We start from the raw sequence: 20,431 nt of genomic DNA on the forward strand, positions 1-20,431 counted from the left end.
GGTAGTGGGGACTGGAGGTTACGTGATGGAAGTTGTAGGACTGTGCAAAATCAGACCATTCCTGGCTGTAAAAGCAAGGACCTTTGTCACTCATTACCGTGAGCGGTATCCCATGCCTGGCGAACGTTTCTTTGCAGGCTTTGATCACCGCCTTTGACGTGAGGTCGGACAGTTTCACCACTTCTGGGTAACTGGAGAAGTAGTTGACCAGGAGTACGTAGTCACGCCCCTAGGCGTGGAAAAGGTCTACACCTACTTTGGACCATGGAGAGGTGATGATCTCGTGCTGTTGCAGCGTTTACTTGGGTTGAGCCGGTTGAAACTTCTGACAGGTGGGGCAGTTGAGGACTGTGTCCGCAATGTCCTGGCTGATGCCCGGCCAATAGACCGCCCCCCGAGCTCTGCTTCGGGATTTCTCAACCTCAAGCTGACCCTCATGGAGTTGGCCCAGCAGCATAGCCCGCATGCTGTGAGGAATTACGATCCTGTCGAGTTTCAGAAGGATTCCCTCCACCACCGTCAGGTCGTCTTTTACGTTATAGAACTGGGGACATTGTCCCTTCTGCCGGCCATTGGTAAGGTGCTGCATCACACGCTGCAGCAAAGGATCCTTGGCCGTCTCTTCACGAATTTGGACCACCCGTTCGTCAAAGGCCGGAAGGTTGGTGGCACACAACTGTCACCTTCTTGAGGCGAGCGATGTGTTCCTGGGGCGTTGTGGACCAGATAATTACGTCGTCAACGTATACTCGCACTCTCTCGATGCCCTCCATCATCTGCTCCATGATGCAGTGAAATACTTTGGAGGCAGATATGATGCCGAAAGGCATGCGGTTGTAGCAGTGGCGACCGAACGGGGTGTTGAACGTGCACAGCTTGCGACTGGACAGCTGTATTTGCCAAAAATCCTTGGAGGCGTCCAGCTTAATAAAGAATTTGGCATGAGCCATCTCACTGGTTAACTCTTCACATTTCGGGATTGGGTAATGCTCCCGCATGATGCTGCGGTTTAGATCCTTAGGATCAATGCAAATGCGAAGCTCCCCTGACGGCTTCTTTACGCAGACCATGGAGCTGACCCAGTCTGTTGGCTCTTGACATTTGATATGATGCCCTGGTCTTGGAGGTCTTCTTCAGATGATCCTTGAGGGGTGCTGGCACCCGGCATGGTGCATGAATGACAGGGGTGGCGTTCGGCTTGAGCAGGATTTTATATCAGTACGGGAGCGTGCTCATTCCATCGAATACGCTGTGGTACTGCATGATAATGTCATCAATGTCGGCTTGCAAGTTTCCATCAGGCGAGGCCGTCGCTTGTGATGATGAGTCACTGAACCAGGTTCAGGAGCTTGCAGGCTCGAGCACCGAGCAGGGATGCTCTGTCAGGCCCGACGATTTCAAACCGTAGTGTTGCCTTGATCACCTTATTGGATACCCCTAGTTGACACGAGCCACTGGCAGCTATGGCATTGCCATTGCTGGCTGCTGAGCGGTGGAGCAGATCTGCAAAGGGCTGCGTAGTGGCCAAGCTTGCCACACTGTAGACACCGCCGTCCTTTTGCAGGACATTGCCGCTTTAAGTGGGTGGAGCCACAATTCGGACACGTCATGAAGCCAACGTCAGCACGTTCTGTGCGCCATCGCGCATGCGCAGTGCGGTCGGTCGGCGTACGCACCTGCGCAGTCGTGTTGTCGGTCTCGTCGTCCACTCGGTCGTGGCGCGCATGCACAGGGACCCAGGGAAAGTGTGCGAAATGGCCACTCTCCTCGATGTTCAGGCCCTGCATCTGAGCGATGGCCTGCTCCCGTTCCGTCTCGTGGGAGGCCAGCTTTGCAGTCTTTGTCGCCCTGATGTGGGAGTAACGATTCTTAGCATGCTCATGGACAACGCACGTCTCAATAGCGACAAGGAGGGTCAACTGTTTGACTTTCAGGAGCTGTTGCCGAAGGGAGTTGGAGTGGATCCTGAAAACGATCTGATCCTGGATCATGGAATCAGCCGTCGAGTCATAGTTACATGACTGCGCTAGGAGGCGGAGATGGGTCAAGAAGGACTGAAAAGGTTCATCCTTACCCTGAAGCCTCTGCTGGAAAACGTACCGTTCAAAGCTCTGATTTTGAAAACTCACCACTCATCTTAGAAATCCCACATACCAAAAAGGGCCGACATTCTAAATGGTGAACAGGGATTCTCACTCCCTGACTCCGATACAGGCTTCGGTGGGTACTATTCAGGTCAAACTATATTTTCAAGTTATCCCCCAGTATAACCCATACCTTCACCGAAGATTTTATCTACTTACCACTTAGTAGCATCGATGTCCGGGTCCTGCATTGCTAAGTAAGTAAAGTAGACTTTAGGAATAACCACTTTTTCAGGTTAAGTTAAGTTATTTTATTATTATATTTTTTCTTTTAAAAGCTGCAAACACTTTCTTTACAGAAAGGTAAAAAGGTCTTGCTTCTGGATCCTTCTGGTTGGTTGAAGGGACCTCCAGGCCCAACTTGACAATCAATCTTCTTTTAAAAATCTGGTCTTCTTTAGGTGTATTCGCTGGTGAACTCGGTTGCTGTGTCCTATCCTTCCCATGTACCGAGCTGTGAGAGCTGGCTCTGCTGTTCCCTTTCTTCGGGTTTATATTCTCTTTCGAACAGTTATTAAGTTTTAACGACTTTATTGTAAATTAGCTTATTTCACTTTGATTGTAAAAAATATCTTTGATCTAAAGATTCTAATACAACTAAGTATTCATTTTGGGCATGGCCTCACCTCTCAGATCTGATTACATTGTCCTTTGTTATGTTCAAAAAATACTTTGGTTTCAATAGGTGTTACTTTTAATTCCTGTCATCATTTCAATTGTTTAATTTCTCAATTGTCCCCAGCTCATAACTTTGCCTTTGATTTTGACTTTAAATTATGTTTCTCGTAGACAGATTGTCTCCAATTTTCTTTCAATTTACTTGGTATTAGTAGAATTTCACACTTAGAATTGACACCAAATTCAACTGAACATTCATTTCCTTTCCAGCTGTTTACTAAGAGAGTTAATTTCAATGAAGGTGCTTTTAGCTGTATGCTAAAATTTCACTTGGTTATGACTTGAAAGACCTGCCTGCTTTAAACATTCGTCACTTAATTCAATTGAAACTCTCATCCATACCTTTCCAGATGCTTCCTGAGGTAGTTACATTCAATGAAGGTGTGAGTCATTGTTTTAGCTTAATACATGAAACCTGTGTGTTTGCTAAACCTGTTTGTGAGAAATAATCTGCATTTTATAATCCTGCTCTTTGCAGCTGCTACTAACATTTTGTGGGATCTTTCCCTGTCTCCTCTCATGTTTCACTCAGACCAGATAGTGCCCGACTTCCATGCTTCAAATGACACATTTTTCTGTATTTTCATTCACCTCAATGTCGCAGTGGCTGTCAAACTTCAGCAGGACTGTTTTGAATTTTGTTTTGTCTTCGCCTTCAGCGAACTTAAGGGAGTTATAGATATGGATGGCGTGGTCCCCCGCGGTGGAGAGAAATAGCGCGATCTTCCTGGCATCCGATGCTGCTTCGAGGTCGGAGGCCACGATGTACAAGAGGAACTTTTGCTTGAAGATCTTCCAATTGGCGCCGAGGTTGCCAGAGATGCGGAGCTGCGGAGGAGGCCGGATATTTTCCATTTCACCAGATGGCTGCTTGCTGGGTTGACACTATACTGAACTGACTGGAGACCTAGCAGTAGCCTGACCAGACTTACCAGCTACCGCATGGTGTTTGCACTGGCTGGCTCACGAACTCTGACTGTCTCAGTGGCTGGGTCCAGAGAGAGCGGGAAACCTTGTGCCCTCTGACTTTATAGTGGTAGTGTCCTGTCTGGTGATTGGCTGCACTGTGTTGTGTGCTTACTGGTCATCCTGTGTGTCAATCACTGCCTGCCTGCACCTCATTATATACATAAGTGGATATTATGACAGGATGGACACACAGAGGACAGACACACACGGGACGGACACACACGGGATGGACACACACAGGGGACGGACACACAGGGGACGGACACACAGAGGACGGACACACAGAGGACAGACACACAGAGGACGGACACACACAGGACGGACACACAGGGGACGGACACACAGAGGACGGACACACAGAGGACGGACACACAGAGGACGGACACACACAGGACGGACACACAGAGGACGGACACACAGGGGACTGACACACGGCACGGTCACACAGAGGACAGACACACAGGGGACGGAGACAAGGCGACGGACACACAGAGGACGGACACACAGGGGACGGAGACAAGGGGACGGACACACAGAGGACGGACACACAGGGGACGGACACACAGGGGGCGGAGACAAGGGGACGGACACACAGAGGATGGACACACAGGGGACGGAGACAAGGGGACGGACACACAGAGGACAGGAACACAGGGGACAGTGACACAGGGATCACGAATGCACCACGAAACGACACAGGAGACCCCGGACTTTGGCTCTGATGAGGACATAGACTTTCCGTCACTGCAGTCCCCTACACCCTCCACCATCGCAGAGACACCAGCTGCCGCCCAGACAGGTCCCGCGTTCCTGGAATTTCCACACCCACCCATAGATCTGACGCAGTCAGCGACCCAAGGATGAGAGAACGGGATGACGGCCAGTTTCCAGCACCGGTAGACGCAGGTGGAGGAGTGCATCCGCGTGCAGGAGCAGGGAATGGTGCCACTCATGCTTGCCACCCAGGCCGAGACCGCACGGGTGGCATCTGCGGTGGAGGCAATGGGGGCGACGGTGTCGGACATGGGTCAGGTTATGCAAGGCCTGGAGATTTCAGTGCAGGTGGCGTCCGTGGCCCAGGACAGGGCTGCCCATTCACAGGCAGCCATGACCCAGAGCCAGGTGCAGATCGTAGCGGCGCTCATCATTGTGGCCCGGTCTCAGCAGGCCATCGCTCAGATCATCGGCGGCATTGCGCAGGTCCTGGCTGGCTTCGCACCGACCCAGAGGGAGGTGGCGCAGTCCCAGACAGGATGGCCCAATCCCTAGGCTCCATGGCCGCTAACGTATGGGGGGGGGCTGTTATCATCACCCATGCCATTGACCAGATCCGCTTTCATTAGCAACCGTGTGAGCCCAGCCTGTTGTGCCGCAGGTGGATGTGTAATGGAGGAGTGGTGTGCATGCGGTTGATGCGGTGGTGTGGGAGCTAAGGTTGGTCGGTGGTGGAGGATGTGTGTCTCATTGGTGTTGTGGGAAGTGAGGGTGGTGGGTGGTGCCATACTGTAGTGTTCGTGCCCCTGCTCAGCAAAACCACCCCCCCTAGTTACTGAAACGTATGCCAATTAAACCATCCCGTGCTCGCTGGCCCTGCCGGTGGTGTAATGCAGCCTCCAGTCTAGCCCCCATGTCCCGTACATTGACCCCCACCCCCTCCTCCTCAGCTGGAGAGGCGTGCCCTTCCTCGTGATCCTCTCCCTCCCCCTCTTCCTCCTCCAGCACATCGCCCCTCTACTGGGCTATATTGTGGAGGACGCAGCAGACCACATGTGGTAGTCACCACTGATGTACTATACTGTATATATGGGTATTACGGTAAGGCCCCAGGTACGGGGTAGATCCCTGCCTGCTGGCTCCGCCCAGTAGGCGGAGTATAAATGTGTGTGCTCTCCGAACAGCAGCCATTTCATCAGCTGCTGTAGGAGGCCACACATCTCTGTGTAATAAAGCCTCGATTAAATTCTACTCTCATCTCATCGTAATTGATAGTGCATCACCACAACAATGCAGCCGACCCTCCTTGAGTTGTACTGGGGGGCCCCTCCAGAGCGGTCCAGGAGCCTGACGTGCATCTTCAGCACCCCAAAGCACCTCTCCACCACATCCCTGGTCACACAATGGGCCTGATTGTAGCGGTGCTCCGAGTCGGTCTGTGGCCTCCGTGTAGGTGTCATCAGCCACGATCGCAATGGGTAACCCTGTCGCCCAGCAGCCAGCCCTGCAGCCGGGGGGGGGGGATGTCCCATGAACATGCCGGGGATGAATGCTTGCGCCAGGAGAAACGAGTCATGTACACTGCCAGGGTACCGGGCACAGACTTGCAGGATCCTCATCTGGTGGTGTCACCTGAATGTTCATGGATTGGTACTTCTTCCTGTTCATGAACATCGGCCTGTTTTCCGCTGGTGGCCACAAGGCGACATGCACTCCATCAATTACTCCCTGAACATGGGTATCCTGGCGGCGGAGGCAAGGCCAGCTGCCTGGCATCCTGGTGGGCGTGGTCCACAGGAAACTGAATGTAACCGTCGGCAAGGTCATACAGGGCATCAGTCACTGCACGGATACACCTGTGCGCCGATGGCGAGGAAATACCGGAGAGGTCCCCACCCGGCGACTGGAATGACCCCGTTGCATAGAAGTTGAGGGCGACCGTCACCTTGACGGCCACCAGGAGAGGGTATCATCCCTCGTCCCACACGGTGCCAGGTTTCATCATGTGGCAGTGCCCCCTCCCCCCCCACCCACCCACAGACGTCCATACGTAAATACTTACCTGACCAGTGATACCCATATCCTGTGGTCATTGCTATTTCTCTTTTATTTATTAAATTTCCAGGACTTTTATTCCACCTCAATGATAGATCTTCAGGTGGATCAAGTCAGGCCTAACTACTTCAGAGATTGGCATCAATTTGCTAACTTTGTTCCCACTGGACAGATATGTGGCAGAGCTTGCTGGAGTCCACAGAGAAGGGCCCATGGATACTTGAGGTCCAGTGCTAGCTACCTTCAGTTTATTGAAGAGCAGTACATAAGTGCTTGGTCTCCGAGGATGCTGTCATCCTGTGTGTCACCTCACTCAAGGCCTGCAAACTGTTACCTACTGATCCTAAAAACATTGGGCTAGATACTCCGCTGTTGGGATTCTCCGTTGCACTGGCAGCCTGGGAATTTCCCGACAGCGTGGGGCTGTCCACAATGGGAAAGCCCATTGGCCAACTGGCAAGATGGAAATCTGCTGTGGCGGGACGGAGAATCCCCCCACCCTGCTGTGGCGGGACGGAAAATCCCCCCACCCTGCTGTGGCGGGACGGAAAATCCCCCCACCCTGCTGTGGCGGGACGGAGAATCCCCCCACCCTGCTGTGGCGGGACGCGGAATCCCCCCACCCTGCTGTGGCGGGACGGAGAATCCCCCCACCCTGCTGTGGCGGGACGGAGAATTCCCCCCCCCCGGTGTGGTGGGACGGAGAATCCCCCCCCCGGTGCGGTGGGACAGAGAATCCCCCCCCCCCCCCGGTGCGGGGGGACGGAGAATCCCCCCCTGGTGTGGGGGGACGGAGAATCCCCCCCCCTGGTGCGGGGGGACGGAGAATCCCCCCCTGGTGCGGGGGAACGGAGAATTCCCGCCCCTGGTGCAGCAGGACGGAGAATCCCCCCCCCCCCCCCAGTGCGGTGGGACAGAGAATCCCCCCCCCCCCCCCGGTGCGGGGGGACGGAGAATCCCCCCCTGGTGTGGGGGGACGGGGAATTCCCCCCCCCCTGGTGCGGGGGGACGGAGAATCCCCCCCCCCCGGTGCGGTGGGACGGAGAATCCCCCCCCCCCCGGTGTGGGGGGAACGGAGAATTCCCGCCCCTGGTGCAGCAGGACGGAGAATCCCCCCCCCCCCCCCCCCCGGTGCGGTGGGACGGAGAATCCCCCCCCCCCTGGTGCGGGGGAACGGAGAATTCCCCCCCCTGGTGCGGGGGAACGGAGAATTCCCGCCCCTGGTGCAGCAGGACGGAGAATCCCCCCCCCCCCCTGGTGCGGGGGGACGGAGAATCCCCCACCCCCTGGTGCGGGGGGACGGAGAATCCCCCCCCCTGGTGCGGTGGGACGGAGAATCCCCCCCTCTGGTGCGGGGGAACGGAGAATTCCCGCCCCTGGTGCAGCAGGACGGAGAATCCCCCCCCCCTGGTGCGGGGGGACGGAGAATCCCCCCCCCCCTGCTGTGGCGGGACGGAGAATTCCTGCCCCTGGTGCAGCAGGACGGAGAATTCCCCCCCCCCCCCCCCCCCCCCCCCCCGGTGCGGTGGGACGGAGAATCCCCCCCCCCCCCCGGTGTGGGGGGACGGAGAATCCCCTCCCCTGGTGCGGTGGGACGGAGAATCCCCCCCCCTGGTGCGGTGGGACGGAGAATCCCCCCCCCCTGGTGCGGTGGGACGGAGAATCCCCCCCCCCTGGTGTGGGGGGACGGAGAATCCCCCCCCCTGGTGCGGTGGGACGGAGAATCCCCCCCCTGGTGCGGGGGGACGGAGAATCCCCCCCCCCTGGTGCGGGGGGACGGAGAATCCCCCCCCGGTGCGGTGGGACGGAGAATCCCCCCCCCCCGGTGCGGTGGGACGGAGAATCCCCCACCCCCCGTAAGGTGGGACAGAGAATCCCCCCCCCCCCCCCCCGGTGCGGGGGGACGGAGAATCCCCCCCCCCCCGGTGTGGGGGGATGGAGAATCCCCTCCCCTGGTGCGGGGGGACGGAGAATCCCCCCCCCCCCCCGGTGTGGGGGGACGGAGAATCCCCTCCCCTGGTGCGGTGGGACGGAGAATCCCCCCCCTGGTGCGGGGGGACGGAGAATCCCCCCCCCCCTGCTGCGGTGGGACGGAGAATCCCCCCCCCTGGTGTGGGGGGACGGAGAATCCCCCTCCCCCTGGTGCGGTGGGACGGAGAATCCCCCCCCCCTGGTGCGGGGGGACGGAGAATCCCCCCCCCTGGTGCGGGGGGACGGAGAATCCCCCCCCGGTGCGGTGGGACGGAGAATCTCCCCCCCCCCCGGTGCGGTGGGACGGAGAATCCCCCCCCCCTAGTGCGGTGGGACGGAGAATCCCCCCCCCCCCCCCCCCCAGGTGCGGTGGGATGGAGAATCCCGTCCATTGTAGTTTCCATCAAAGCAACACCAGCCCTTCATTTTCCTTGAATCAGATATTAGAAATAGTAACATTCGATAAGCGTAGCATACCTGCGTCAAAAGCCTGACTGATGCTCTATTTGGTAAAGAAAACCAGGTGAGGATGTCCCTGATGGACAACCTGGACAAAGAAGATAAGTCCAGTTCACATTGACTACTTCTGTTACTATTGGCACTCTAACCAGTGAGACCGAAGCCTTCATGAACCATATGGGTTTCTGTTCTCTTCATATTCAATCATTGTGTGATCCATATCAGTGCATGGAGCAAGTCTTTGCCCACTTTCCTGGTAACTATCATGGTGTCTCCTTACTCTGCCAGTGCTAAAACTTCTCTTTTGTCTTTGACCTTGTAGAGCAAGCCAGAGGTTGGTAGCTTAGGCACAAGAGTTCTCCCCTTCTTCTCAGGCGAATGTTGCATGCCCCCACCCCTGTCTCCCCCCCCCCCCCCCCCCACCCCGGATTTTGATGCACCCTGAGGCAAGTGGGCATAAGATATCGACTGGAGAGCCCCAGAAATGGTTCCTTAACCTGGACAGTTCTGGGGCTTGTTTGCAACAAAACTGTGTGAGTCAGCTAATGGCCAACTGCTACATTTCCCACCACATCCCTCTACAATGGAGTCAGCAAACCTGAACCGCCACAGTATGAGAGGCACCTACCAGCTGCTGAGGATTCACCACTGGGTAAAGACCATGGGCGGCATGGTAGCACTGTTGCTTCACAGCGACAGGGTCCCGAGTTTGATTCCCGGCTTGGGTCACTGTCTGTATGGAATCTGCACCTTCTCCCTGTGTCTGCGTGGGTTTCTTCTGGGTGCTCCGGTTTCCTCCCACAAGTCCCAAAAGATGTGCTGTCAGGTGAATTGGACATTCTGAATTCTCCCTCACTGTACCTGAACAGGCTGGGTCCGCACGTGGCCGGCGCCATGTTGTACAGCGCGGCCGCTGCAGGCCACCGCCGTGCGCATGCGCGGCCACGAACCCAGCAATTCTCCAGCTGTATCTCCAGCCAGAGCTGCGCTGTGTGCCTGCTAGCTCCTCACCAGACGGAGGATCGATGGAGTTTTTGCGCTGTTTGTTCGGGCGTAAAACGCCTCTGTTTCCAGCACTTAGTCTCAAAATCGGAAAATTCAGCCCATTGCATTTATAAAGCGACTATTACAAAGTCAGGGCACCTTAAGTACATTACAACAGCGACTACAATTCAAAATTGCTTCAATGTACGATACTTGGCAACAGCCAATTTGCGCACAGCCAACCCACATAAACAGCAATGCAATAATGGACAGATCATCTGTCTCAGTGATATTGGGCCAGTGATAAATATTAGTGGGAAAAACTGCCCAGTTCTTCTCAAATGGCGTTGTGACATATTTTACATCAACCTAGGAGGGTGGATAACACCGCGGTTTAGCATCTCATCCAAAAGACTGCACCCCAGGGATGCACTGGAATTAATGCAATGAAGCACCAAGTCATTTCACAAAGTTCTTACCTGACACAAGTGCCTCTGCTGTCACTATGTGCATAACCGTATCATCACTGACCGGCCAGTTGTCCTCTGTTAAGATAATGCTTTCCAGTCCACCTAGAGCTTTCAATTCAGCTTGAATTACCACACCTGAAGGACAGTTCTCCCACCTTGAGTTCCTGTAGCCCAGAGCATCTCCCACTCCCCCTAGCACCATGGCAGCCTTGTAATGTTCCATTGCAAGAGGATATGCTCAGCGACTTGCCTTAGTATGTTTTGGACAGAACAGTCAGACCTTAAGAGCAGCTCTCGACTGGTTAGCCGGTTATATATAGTGACTCAATCGAAGGCAATGTCAACCTTATGTGGATTGCCTATTGTTATTTGCATTCTCTGCATACTGCAGACTGCTGGAGTATTTTTGGAAATGGCAACTCAGGAGATAACAATTAGTTTATACAGAACTTATATTCTCCAACAATTCCAAAACAAATGCGGGCCAGCGCCAACTACAATAGTCAGATATACTATAGTCAGATATACTATGAACCAAGGATTGCTCTTACTTGTAATTTTATTTTTATTTATCATTCACCTACCCTTGTCCACCTCAGCCAGGATATTGGAAACACTACAAAGTACACGTACCACCTTACTGGGCTCTCTGAGCATGACTGGTTACAGAACATAAACACTTGCAAAGGCACAGATTCAATGGAGACATTAAAAACAGCTTTTCTTTGTTTTCTTACCAATCTACGGTCACCTTTCTCATTCTGAACTTTAAATTGTGGGATGTGGGCATCACTGGTTAGGCCAGCAGTTATATGCCCTTGAGAAGATGCTGGTAAACTGCCTTCTTGATACGCTGCAGTTTATCTGGTGCAGGTACACCCTTAGTGCTCTTAGGGAGTTCCAGGATTTTGACCCAGTGAGAGTGAAGGAACGATATGTTTCCAGGTCAAGATGGTGCGTGGGCTGGAGGGTGATGCTGTAAGTGATGCTGTTCCCATGCATCTGCTGCCCTTGTCTTCCTAGGTGGTCAAGCTCACTGGTTTGCAAGGTGCTGTCAAAGGAGCTTTGGTGAGTTGCTGCAGTGCATCTTTGTTGATGGTACACACTGAATGATGGAAGGAGTGAATATTTAAATTGGTGAATGGGGTGCCAACCAAGCAGCTATTTTGTCCTGGATGGTGTTTAGCTTCTTGAGTGTAGTTGGAGCTGCACTCATGCAAGTGGGGAGCATACTCTCAGACTCTTGACTTGTGCCTTGTAGATGGTGGCACACTTTGGGGAGTCACATGAGTTACATGCCTCATATTCCCAGATTATGACCTGCTCATAAAGCCACAGTATTTATATAGCTATCCCGTTCAGTTTCTGGTCAATGGTACATCCCCAAAATATTAATGAGGGTGGGTGGTGGGTGTTGGGATTCAGTGATATCAATGCCATTGAATGTCAAGGAGAGATGGTTACATTCTCTATTGTTGGAGATGATTCTTGACTGGAACTTGTATGATCTAAATCTTACTTACCACTTATCAACCCAACCCTGAATGTTGGTCAGGTCTTGCTGCATATTAGCATGGGCTGCTTCAGTATCTGAGGAGTTGCAAATGGTGCTGAACAGTGTGCAGTCATCAATTAACATCCCCACTTCTAACCTTACGAAGGAAGGGAGGTTATTGATGAAGCAGCTGAAGATGGTTGGGTCTCGGGCACAACCCTAAGGAACTCCTGCTGCGATGTCCTGGAGCTGAAATGACTGACCTCTAATAACCACAATCATCTTCCTTGGCGCTCGCTATGACTCGAACTAGCAAATTTTTGTCTTAATATCATTGACTTCAGTTTAGCTGGGGCTCCTTGATGCCACACTTGATCAAAGTTCCCTTGATGTCAAGGGCAGTCACTCTCACCTCATCTCTGGAATTCAGCTCTTTTGTCCATGTTTGGACCAAGGCTGTAATATTTTATAAAAATCTTTATATGCATTTAAAAACAGAACTTTACAGAAAAAAAAAATGGGAACATCAATAGTAATAACCAATAGTAACGACACATGGGCTCGAGTCCCAGTTCTATCCTACATTATTTACATTAGTTCGTGTTTATTATGCAATTTTTTGATGGGTTCTTACTGGAACTCTTACCGCTAAGTGTTTTTTTAAATTTAGAGTACCCAATTATTTTTTTCGGATTAAGGAGCAATTTAGCATGGCCAATCCACCTACCGGCACATCTTTGGGTTCTTGGGGTGAAACCCACGCAGACACGGGGAGAATGTGCAAACTCCACACAGACAGGGCTGGGATTGAACCCGGGTGCTCGGCGCCGTAGGTGCTAACCACTGCGCCAACGTGCCGCCCTAGAAATGATATGGTTCAGAAGTCAAAGACTTTTATAAAAGCTCAGGAGACCTGAGAAGGTAAGATAAACAGTATTTCATAAACCAGCATAAAGTACGCCGTAATGTGGCTTACAGTTCAAGGATCCCAACTGGGACTACCGATCATGCCAGTCTTAGTCCGCGCCAGCTTTTAGGAGGCAGATTTTATGAGCCCCAGCTGGGTGGGCCTCCGCCCACTAGCGCAGGAGCTTGTATTCCACAAGTCCCTTCGGCAGATCGATTGAGGTGCCCCCATGGGTATCATGAGGGTTATTCCATCCCTCCCCCCCCCCCCCCCCCCCCCCCCCCCCACACCCCCCACCAAAGCCCAAAGGTTCCCCTGCAACAGATTGTAGAGGGGGTCTCCTTCGCCGGTTCACCTGTTTTTGTGCTTCTGGCAGCTATGGGGCTGGGTTGGGGCGCTTCTTTTTCAAGTAGAATGCTGAAGGGGTCCTATTGGGGGCCTGTCTCTGATTGCCATTTCCTCCGGGAGCACTGAGGATTCTGTGTCCCTATATGATGCTGAGTCGTCCACATCCTGCTAGTCCGGACATGGGTCCCTGGTGGGAAGTGCTTCCTGGCTAAAGGACGACAGACAGGATGATCAAGGTACAGATTCATCCGGCGTGGCTTCCTCTGGGGCGGGCTCTTTGCCCTTGAGATGGTCCACATGCTTTTGCACAGTCACTCTCTGCTCCTGAATGTGTATGTATCGCTGGCTACTAAGCTCAGTAGCAAAGGACCATCTCATACCTCTTACCCATTATTTTGAACCTTCACCACCCCCCCCCCCCCCTCCCCCACCATGTATCTGTCCGTGCGTGTCTAGTTGGAGGGCGGGATGGAGTTTAGGGAATAGATAGATTAACAGACCATTGTTCCATTCTTACCATTATAGATTCATCTTTTTCCTTGTTATAAATAAACAGTTTTTAATGTTTTACTTCTAAATACGGTGTCTGCAACTCATTGGAGCAGTCTTGGGCTCAAAATCTCAACATGTTTATAAGAATTATTTGTTAATTCACTTATGTTGTGACTCTGTGTCAAGCAGGGCTGGAATTAGCTGCACACGCCCAGGATGTCATAACATAAATTGGGGGCTCGTCCAAGATTTGAAACGTTAGGGGGTGAATTTGGGGTACAGAGTAAATTAGAAAGAGACACCACATTTATAATAATATAACAGGATGGCGTTGGAAGCAGTTAAGCATTTCCTCCAGGTGGAAGACTTATTTCTGGTTTACTTATTGGGGCTGCCCAAAGACAAGCTTGTTGAGTTGGCAGGTTCATTATAACTGGATGTATCGGCTAAAGCTACAAAGGTGGAGGTAGTTGCTGTGATTGCTAAACGTTAATATTTTACACAGGTGCCAGGAGCACATGGAAGCTGATGAACGATATAGCATCAGAGACATCTTCTGGTGGGGAAACGGAATTGGAGAGAACTTGGTTGCAATTGGAGCATCAAAGGGATTTTATTTTAAATGGAGACGAAGCAGAAAGAAATGGAGATGGAAATGAAGTGAGAGGAAAGAGATAGAGTGAGAGAGGAAAGAGAAATGGAGAGTGATAATAGGAACCCAAATGGAATGGTCAAAAGAGAAGTGGACATTAACCTTGCAGAGTAAGTTGATGGGGTGGGCACAGGAAGTTTATGCCACCTTGTCAGAGCAGGAATCTAGGGATTATGACATGGTCAAAAAAAACTATTTGAGATGCGTTCAAACTTGTTCCTCATCATCAACTCCTCCTGGTGCTTGGATGTGGTGACCCTGGCGACCTACTGCTCCCCAGACCTGGAATACCTGACCGTAAAGTGCCGCCCATACTATCTTCCACGTGAGTTCACTTCAGCCATTATCACAGCGGTCTACATCCCACCCCAGGCAGAAGTGAGGAAGGCGCTGGATGAACTGTACACAGTCATAAACAACCATGAAACAGAACACCCGGAGGCCTTGTTCATTGTGGCTGGAGACTTCAACAAAGCCAACCTCAAGAGTGTACTGCCAAAATTCCACCAGCACATCTCCTGTACCACCCGGGGCGACAACACTCTTGACCACTGCTACTCAAAAATCAAGGGCGCCTACTGTTCCATCCCCCGACCGCACTTTGGGAAATCAGACCATAAGACTGTGCTCCTTCTCCCGGCTTACAAGCAGAAACTCAAGCGGGAGAATCCAGCTAAGAAGGTTGTGCAGTGCTGGTCTGAGGAGACAGAAGAGCTCTTACGTGACTGCTTGGAGACAGTGGACTGGTCCATATTTAAGAACTCAGCGACTAACTTAAATGAGTATGTCACCACCGTCACAGACTTCATCAGCAAATGTGTGGACGACTGCGTGCCAAAGGAAGCAGTACGTACGTTCCCCAACCGGAAACCATGGCTCAACCGCGAGATTGACTCCCTACTGAAGGACAGATCTGAGGCGTTCAAGGCAGACGACCCTGTCCTATACAAGAAATCCAGGTACGATCTCCGCAAAGCCATCCGAGATGCCAAGAGAGAATATCAAACTAAGCTAGAGTCACAGACAGACTCTCGGCGGTTGTGGCAAGGACTAAGCAACATAACGGGCTACAAAGCGAAGCCGAGCAGTATCTCTGGCAGCAGTGCACCCCTCCCCGATGAACTTAACGCATTCTATGCTCGATTTGAGCAGGTAACCAACAACCCGCTATCGAGTGCCCCAGCAACCCATAATTCACCCATACCCACCATCACAGTTTCCGAAGTCAGATCGGCCTTCCTGAAAGTGAACCCACGGAAGGCGATGGGCCCGGACGGGATCCCTGGTCGTGCACTCAGAACCTGCGCGGACCAGCTGGCAGAGGTTTTCACAGACATCTTTAACCTATCCCTACTCCACTCCGAGGTCCCCACCTGCTTCAAGAAGACCACCATCATACCGGTACCAAAGAAGAACCAGGCAATGTGCCTCAATGACTACCGCCCGGTGGCCCTGACGTCAGTTGTAATGAAGTGCTTTGAGAGGCTGATCATGAAGCGCATCACCTCCATACTCCCGGAACGCCTTGACCCACTTCAATTCGCATACCGTCGCAACCGGTCCACATCAGAAGCCATTTCCCTGGCCCTACACTCATCCCTAGAGCATCTCGAAAACAAGGACTCCTACATCAGACTCTTATTTATTGACTACAGCTCCGCCTTCAACACCATAATCCCAGCCAAGCTCATATCAAAGCTCCAAAACCTAGGACTTGGCTCTCCACTCTGCAACTGGATCCTTGACTTTCTGACCAACAGACCACAGTCAGTAAGAATGAACACCAACACCTCCTCCACAATAGTCCTCAACACCGGTGCCCCGCAAGGCTGCGTACTTAGCCCCCTACTCTACTCCCTGTACACACACGACTGCATGGCAAAACTTGGTTCCAACTCCATCTACAAGTTTGCTGACGATACGACCATAGTGGGCCGGATCTCGAACAATGACGAGTCTGAATACAGGAGGGAGATAGAGAACTTAGTGGAGTGGTGCAATGACAACAATCTCTCCCTTAATGCCAGCAAAACTAAAGAGCTGGTCATCTACTTCAGGAAGCATAGTACTGTACACACCCCTGTCAGCATCAACGGAGCCGAGGTAGAGATGGTGAGCAGTTTCAAATTCCTAGGGGTGCACATCACCAAAAATCTATCCAGGTCCACTCATGTCGACGCTATCACCAAGAAAGCACAACAGCGCCTTTACTTCCTCAGGAAACTAAGGAAATTTGGCATGTCCACATTAACCCTTACCAACTTTTACAGATGCACTATAGAGAGCATCCTCTCGGGCTGCATCACAGCCTGGTATGGCAACTGCTCGGCCCAGGACCGCAAGGAACTTCAGAGAGTCGTGAATACCGCCCAGTCCATCACACGAACCTGCCTCCCATCCATTGATTCCATCTACACCTCCCGCTGCCGGGGGAAAGCAGGCAGCATAATCAAGGATCCCTCCCACCCGGCTTACTCACTTTTCCAACTTCTTCCATCGGGCAGGAGATTCAGAAGTCTGAGAACACGGACGAACAGACTCAAAAACAGCTTCTTCCCCACTGTCACCAGACTCCTAAATGACCCTTTTATGGACTGTCCTCATTAACACTACACCCTGTCTGCTTCATCCGATGCCAATGCTTATGTAGTTACATTGTATATCTTGTGTTGCCCTATTATGTATTCTCATGTATTTTCTTGAATTCTGTTCAATTCCCTTTTCTTCCCATGTACTGAATGATCTGTTGAGCTGCTTGCAGAAAAATACTTTTCACTGTACCTCGGTACACGTGACAATAAACAAATCCAATCCAATCCAATCCTGAAGCATATAGGCAGAAATTTTGGAATTTAAGGATAGAGTCAGGACCGACTTCTGCAGAATTTGAAAGGGGTAGGCAGAACAATTTTAATAGATGAGTATGAGCATTGGGAGTTTAGACTATCTATGAGGTTCTGAGAGAGATCATTCTCCTTGAGGATTTTGAGAATTCCTTACCTTCAATAATAAGAACCCATGTTGAAGATCAGAAGGTACAAACCGCTAGGCAAGCAGCAATTATGGCAGACGATTATGAGCTAATCTATTAACTTAAATCTTTATTCCATAATTTTGAACAGGATAGGTATTGGGAGAGTGCAAGGAAGGCAGGTAGCCAAGGTAATGAATGGATAGCTGGGAAGGCTCTGAAATCTCCTCCTCAGACCAAAAGAGGTATTGGGCGTGGAAGTGAGACTTGGAAGCCTATGTGTTACCATTGTAACAAGGCAGGACACGTTCGGTCAGCAAGTTGCAGGGAAAACCCATGGGACTTGTGGGGGCTCAGAAGAAGGATTCTGAGAAGGGAGTGAAAGTAGAGAATGCTACGTTGCCGACGGTAGTGCTAACTGAACTTAGGAGACCTAAGGTGATCACTGCTGTGGGAGCAGGTGTAGAGAATGAGGTAGATGAGAGGTATGCCAGTTTTTGTCTAAGGGGAACATCACTCATTTTCCTCGCCAGAAGTTGCCAAACCCATAACAATTTTAAGAAACACAGGGACTAATCAAACTGTTGTGCTGAAGAAGGATTTGTTTTTCCTCCAGAGAGCTCAGGAAAGCTGGGGTATTTGTGAATGAAATGGGCGGAGGTTGTATCCCAGTTCCATTGTATGTAGTACAGTTGGAATGTGTTTTAGTGTCAGGTCCAGTAGATGTTGGAGTAGTTAAGGAATCCCCAGTGCAAGGAGTAGATGTAGTTTTGGGAACTTATTTAGTGGGAGTGAAGGTGGTAGCTTCACCCAAGATGACAGAGTCTGAAGGAACTATTGCAGTTGGCACCTGAAATGTCAACAGTGGGGCATGAGGGAGCTAGGAAAACTCATTGGACAGTAGAGGACTGAGAGAAAGAGGAGTTTACAACTGTTGATCACATTTCAAGTGACAGTGGTAGTGAACAGATCCTGAGCATTCTGAGGCCGAGGGTGACCCTAAGGATGAAGAGGCAGATGAGGGTCTTGATTTCAATTTTGGTTCTGATTATGAGGTAGTGGTGAACAGTTGTTACCAGAGTGTTGATAAAGAGGAACTTTCAGATGAATGTTTTGACTTTGACCTAGGTTCTGATTCCGAAATAATGGTAAACAGTTGGTGCAAGAGGGAAGGCAGGGAGGAAGGGTCAGGCGACAGCCTTGACTCTGATTTTAGGACTGACTATGACGCAATGATGATCAGTTGTTCCTGAGTAGACTCAATTGAACTTGGACCATTGGCAAGTGATTCTTCAAAAGCTAGTAAAGGAGTTAGCAACCCAAATGAAGTAGGTGAGTTGGACTTGCCTAAAAGTACTTTTTTACCACCTCTTGTAGTAAACCCATTGCCATTCCCTTCAGGTAAAAGGTTCCCAGAGCAAGCTTGCTCTGAAGGAAAGTATACCTGACTGCACGGCATCCTTTAGTCAGGCCAAAAGCAGTAAGGACTATGGAGTGGTACCAAGCAGGCAACTGGTGGCTAATGAGTTGGCTCAAGTGCCTGTGCCTTGCCAGGTGGCCAGTGGAAATTTGTTCTGGTCCCTTTGCCATGTTTCTTTTTAATAATAATCTTTATTAGTGTCACAAGTAGGCTTACATTAACACTGCAATGAAGTTACTGTGAAAATCCCCTGGTCGCCACACTATGGCGCCGGTTTGGGTACACAGAGGGAGAATTCAAAATGTCCAATGTGCAAGCAACAAGCACGTCTTTCGGGACTTGTGGGAGGAAAGCGGAGCACCGGAAGGAAACCCACACAGACACAAGGAGAGCATGCAGACTCCACCCAGACAGTGATCCAAATCGGAAATCGAACCTGGAGCTGTGAAGGAACAGTGCTAACTACTGTGCTACCGTGCTGGTCTTAGTGTCCCAAGGCTGGAGTTTGTTTCATTTTCAATTCTGCAAGCTGGATGGAGGGATCTAACCAACTCACTCCAGGAATATCCAATTAATCCTCACCAAAGGGCCACATGTCTCTTCAGAAAAGGCTGTGCAAACTGAATCCAGAGTCTGATAACGCTCTGTCTTGAAAAAAAGGCTGATGTGAAGCAGAGACCAGAATCTGATAACTTTTTAAGAACAAGCTGATGTGAAGCCAGAGGTCTCTCCTGGAAATTATGCATGATATACTGCTGATGCTGAGCTGCAAAGAAAATAATTACAAGCTGAAGACCAGAGAATTTAATCCAATCTCATACTGTGAAGAGAATGCACTAAAGGACTCATCATCTAGAGCAAGGACTCTTTTCTTTTTGTTTATAAATTTAAAGTACCCAATTCTTTTTTTTCCAATTAAGAGGCAATTTAGCGTGGCCAATCTACCTACCCTCCACATCACATGGGGGTGAGACCCACGCAAACACGAGTGAATGTGCAAACTTCACACGGACAGTGACCCAGTGCTAGGTCCTCAGTGTCGTGATGCAGCAGTGATAACCACTGCGCCACCTCAAGGACTCTTATCTTTTGACCTCAATTCTTATCCTTATTCATCCCTTTCCTTCCCCTCAGTGTTTGTCTATCTTGTGTGTGTGGGTAGAGGGTGGGGCAGTTAAGGCACATTTAAAGGACATTTTAAGGGACAGTTAAATGACATTTAACAAACTGTATTCACAGTATATTTCATCTTTATTCCAGTGTCATAAATAAACAGCAATTTTGTTTAAACTTACAAATCTGGTGATTGTAATTATTGGGCAGCCAAGGGCCAAAGATTTTGGGCATTTTTATACGAATGGTTAATTCACTTGTGCTGTGAATCCAGGTTACATGGGGATGGAATCCATCACACCCTAGCCCAGGATGGTGTAACAGTACATTATAGTCTACCAACTAGAAGGATAGAGAGAGAGGAGTAAATGGTCAGGCAAATTGTTTCCAAGTTTGGCAATCCTCAAAGTAGAAAGGTGATCTAGTCCTGATGATGATGATGATTACTGAGGGAAAGATGTAAATTGTGGAGGATCTGACCACAATGTTCGAAGATATGGAATCATAAAATTGTTACAGCACAGTAGGCCATTCAGCCCATCATTCCCATTTTGGCTCTCTACCAGAACAGCACTCACCTAGACCCCCT

The 20,431-nt window shown here is 50.9% G+C and overlaps 1 protein-coding gene across 2 annotated transcripts in view; it reads right to left on the reverse strand.

Moving 5' to 3' along the window:
• Positions 1–10,727, reverse strand: part of adprhl1 (ADP-ribosylhydrolase like 1) — a 45,176-nt gene extending 34,449 nt beyond the window's left edge. Inside the window, exon 1 of one of the 2 annotated variants that reach the window (XM_038802745.1) lies at positions 10,454–10,727. In XM_038802745.1, the coding sequence (XP_038658673.1) occupies positions 10,454–10,667 (214 nt within the window). In that variant the 5' untranslated portion in view covers positions 10,668–10,727. The remainder of the gene's footprint in view (positions 1–10,453) is intronic. The other variant, XM_038802746.1, reaches the window with a different exon arrangement.
• Between the last annotated feature and the right edge of the window lie 9,704 nt (positions 10,728–20,431).

The sequence above is a fragment of the Scyliorhinus canicula genome, chromosome 7 (genome assembly GCF_902713615.1).
Source record: "Scyliorhinus canicula chromosome 7, sScyCan1.1, whole genome shotgun sequence".
Lineage (NCBI taxonomy): Eukaryota > Metazoa > Chordata > Chondrichthyes > Carcharhiniformes > Scyliorhinidae > Scyliorhinus > Scyliorhinus canicula.